At 40.5% G+C, this 3,050-nt stretch overlaps 1 protein-coding gene across 1 annotated transcript; it reads left to right on the forward strand.

Moving 5' to 3' along the window:
• Positions 1-1,052: 1,052 nt before the first annotated feature.
• On the forward strand, positions 1,053-1,715 carry LOC105466661 (GTP-binding nuclear protein Ran-like). Its single transcript, XM_071092649.1, has one exon. The coding sequence runs from the start codon at positions 1,053-1,055 to the stop codon at positions 1,641-1,643; it is 591 nt and encodes a 196-aa protein (XP_070948750.1). The 3' UTR covers positions 1,644-1,715.
• The last annotated feature ends 1,335 nt before the right edge of the window (positions 1,716-3,050 follow it).

The raw sequence follows: 3,050 nt of genomic DNA on the forward strand, positions 1-3,050 counted from the left end.
CAAAACATGCCTCCATAAATTTAAAAGGATTCAAACCATGCAAAGTGTATGTACTATGAGCACAATAAATTAGATTATAAATCAAAAACAGAAAAAAATCTAGAAAATCCTCAAGTATATTGAAACTAAACAATGTTCTTTTAAATAATCCATGAATAAAAGAAAAAAATAGAAAATGTATAATTGTGTAGGATTGAATGAAAGAGAAAACACACTCTTTAAATTTTGTGAGATACAGCTAAAGAAATATTTGGAGGTAAATCCGTAACACTGAACATCCATAGTAGAACAGTGGAAAGGTCTCAAATCAATGACCTCAACTTGTACCTTAAGAAACTAGAAACAGGCCGGGTGCGGTGGCTCAAGCCTGTAATCCCAGCACTTTGGGAGGCCTAGGCGGGCGGATCACGAGGTCAGGAGATGGGGACCATCCTGGCTAACACAGTGAAACCCCGTCTCTACTAAAAAATAAAAAAATAAAAAACTAAAAAACTAGCCAGGCGAGGTGGCGGGCGCCTGTAGTCCCAGCTACTCTGGAGGCTGAAGCAGGAGAATGGCATAAACCCAGGAGGCGGAGCTTGCAGCAAGCTGAGATCCGGCCACTGCACTCCAGCCTGGGTGACAGAGCAAGACTCCGTCTCAAAAAAAAAAAAAAAAGAAGAAAAAAGAAACTAGAAACAGGAGCTGGGCACAGTGGCCCACACTTGTAATCCCAGTACGCAGAAGGTTGAGGTTGGATGATTGCTTGAGGCCAGGGGTTTGAGACTAGCGTAGGTAATGCAGAGAGATCCTGTCTCTACAAAAAAAATAAATAATAAATAAATAAATAAATAAAACCTGAGCCAGGCAAGGTGGCACGTGCCTATTGTATCAGCTGCTTGGGAAGCTAAGGCAGGAGGATTGCTTGAGCCCAGGAGTTTAAGGCAGCAGTGAGCCATATCACACCACTGCACTTCAGCCTGGGTGACATAGTGAGACTCCATTTCAAAAAAAAAAAAGGAGTAAGAGCTCAGGAAGACGGGCGCGTAGATGCTTCTGGAAAGAAAGCTACGATGGCTGCCCAGGAAGAGCCCCAGGTCCAGTTCAAACTTGTATCGGTTGGTGACAGTGGTACTGGGAAAACGACCTTCGTGAAACGTCATTTGACTGGTGAATTTGAGAAGTGTATAGCCACCTTGGGTGTTGAGGTTCATCCCCTAGTATTCCACACCAACAGAGGACCTATTAAGTTCAATGTATGGGACACAGCCAGCCAGGAGAAATTCGGTGGACTGAGAGATGGCTATTATAACCAAGCCCAGCGTGCCATCATAATGTTTGATGTAACATCAAGAGTTACTTACAAGAATGTGCCTACCTGGCATAGAGATCAGGTACGAGTGTGTGAAAACATCTCCATCGTGTTGTGTGGCAACAAAGTGGATATTAAGAACAGGAAAGTGAAGGCAAAATCCATTGTCTTCCACCGAAGGAAGAATCTTCGCATTTCTGCCAAAAGTAACTACAACTTTGAAAAGCCCTTCCTCTGGCTTGCTAGGAAGCTCATTGGAGACCCTAACTTGGAATTTGCTGCCATGTCTGCTCTCTCCCCACCGGAGGTTGTCATGGACCAGCTTTGGCAGCACAGTATGAGCACGACTTAGAGTTTGCTCAGACAACTGCTCTCCCGGATGAGGATAATGACCTGTGAGAATGAAGCTGGAGCCCAGCGTCAGAAGTCTTAGTTTTATAGGCAGTTGTCCTGTGATGTCAGTGGTTCAGCGTGTATGCCACCTCATTGTTATCTAGCTAAGTGGAACATGTGCTTCATCTGTGGGATGCTGAAGATGAGTGGGCTTCGGAGTGAATGTGGCAGTTTAAAAAATATCTTCATTGTTTGGACCTGCATGTTTAGCTGTTTTGGAACCTAGTTGATTCCTAGAGTTTCAAATATAAGACTGCTACAGTGGGCCAGTCGCAGTGGCTCAAGCCTGTAATCCCAGCACTTTGGGAGGTCGAGGCAGACTGATCACGAGGTCAGGAGATCGAGACCATCCTGACCAACATGGTGAAACTTCCTCTCTACAAAAATGCAAAAATTAGCTGGGGGTGGTGGCGTGGGCTTGTAATCCCAGCTACTCAGGAGACTGAGGCAAGAGAATCCCTTGAACCAGGGAGTCAGAGGTCACAGTGAACCGAGATCATGCCACAGCACTCCAGCCTGGGGACAGAGAAAGACTCCATCTCAAAAAAAAAAAAAAAAAAAAGACTGCTACAGTCACACAGTCACATCACAATATTCAGTGGTGAAATCTTGTTTGTTACTATCATTCCCATTCCTTTATCAAAATAAAGTTGTATTTCCAAATATCTAAAAAAAAAAGGAATAAGAAAATAGAAAAGAAACTAGAAGTCAAAGAACAAAATAAAACCAAAGTAGAAGAAGAGAACTTATGAAAAAAATCAGAGTAGATATTAATAAAGTATATAAAATCAATGAAAAAATTAATGAAACCCAATGCTGCTGCTTTAAGAAGATCAATAAAATTGGTAAGCCTCTAGATAAGTCAATCAGAGGAAAAAAGAGAGAAGACACAAATTACACATTGTCAGAAATAATAAAGGTAACATCACTACACATTTTACATATATTTTTTAAAATAAGAAAATATTATAATGAACATTATGCCAATAAATTTGACAATTTAGATGAAATAGGTAAATTTCTTGAAAGACACAAACTACCTATTTCATCCAGGTATAAATAGATAATCTAAATAGCCTATTAAATAAATTAAATTTGTAATTTAACCACCCCCCAACAACAATAACAACAAAAACACCTCCGGGCCCATCTGACTTCGCTGGAGAATTCTACCAAACATTTAAGGAACAAATGATGCCAATTCTACAAAAACTCTTAAGAAAATTGAAGAAGATGAAATATTTTTCACCTCCTTTCATGAGGCCAGAAGTTTTGGGAATATGAAAACCAGATAGACATTATATATAAGAAGATAATACAACATGGCTGAATAGGATTCATTCACAAAAAAGCAAGATTGTTTTAA

This window comes from Macaca nemestrina, chromosome 3 (assembly GCF_043159975.1).
Source record: "Macaca nemestrina isolate mMacNem1 chromosome 3, mMacNem.hap1, whole genome shotgun sequence".
Lineage (NCBI taxonomy): Eukaryota > Metazoa > Chordata > Mammalia > Primates > Cercopithecidae > Macaca > Macaca nemestrina.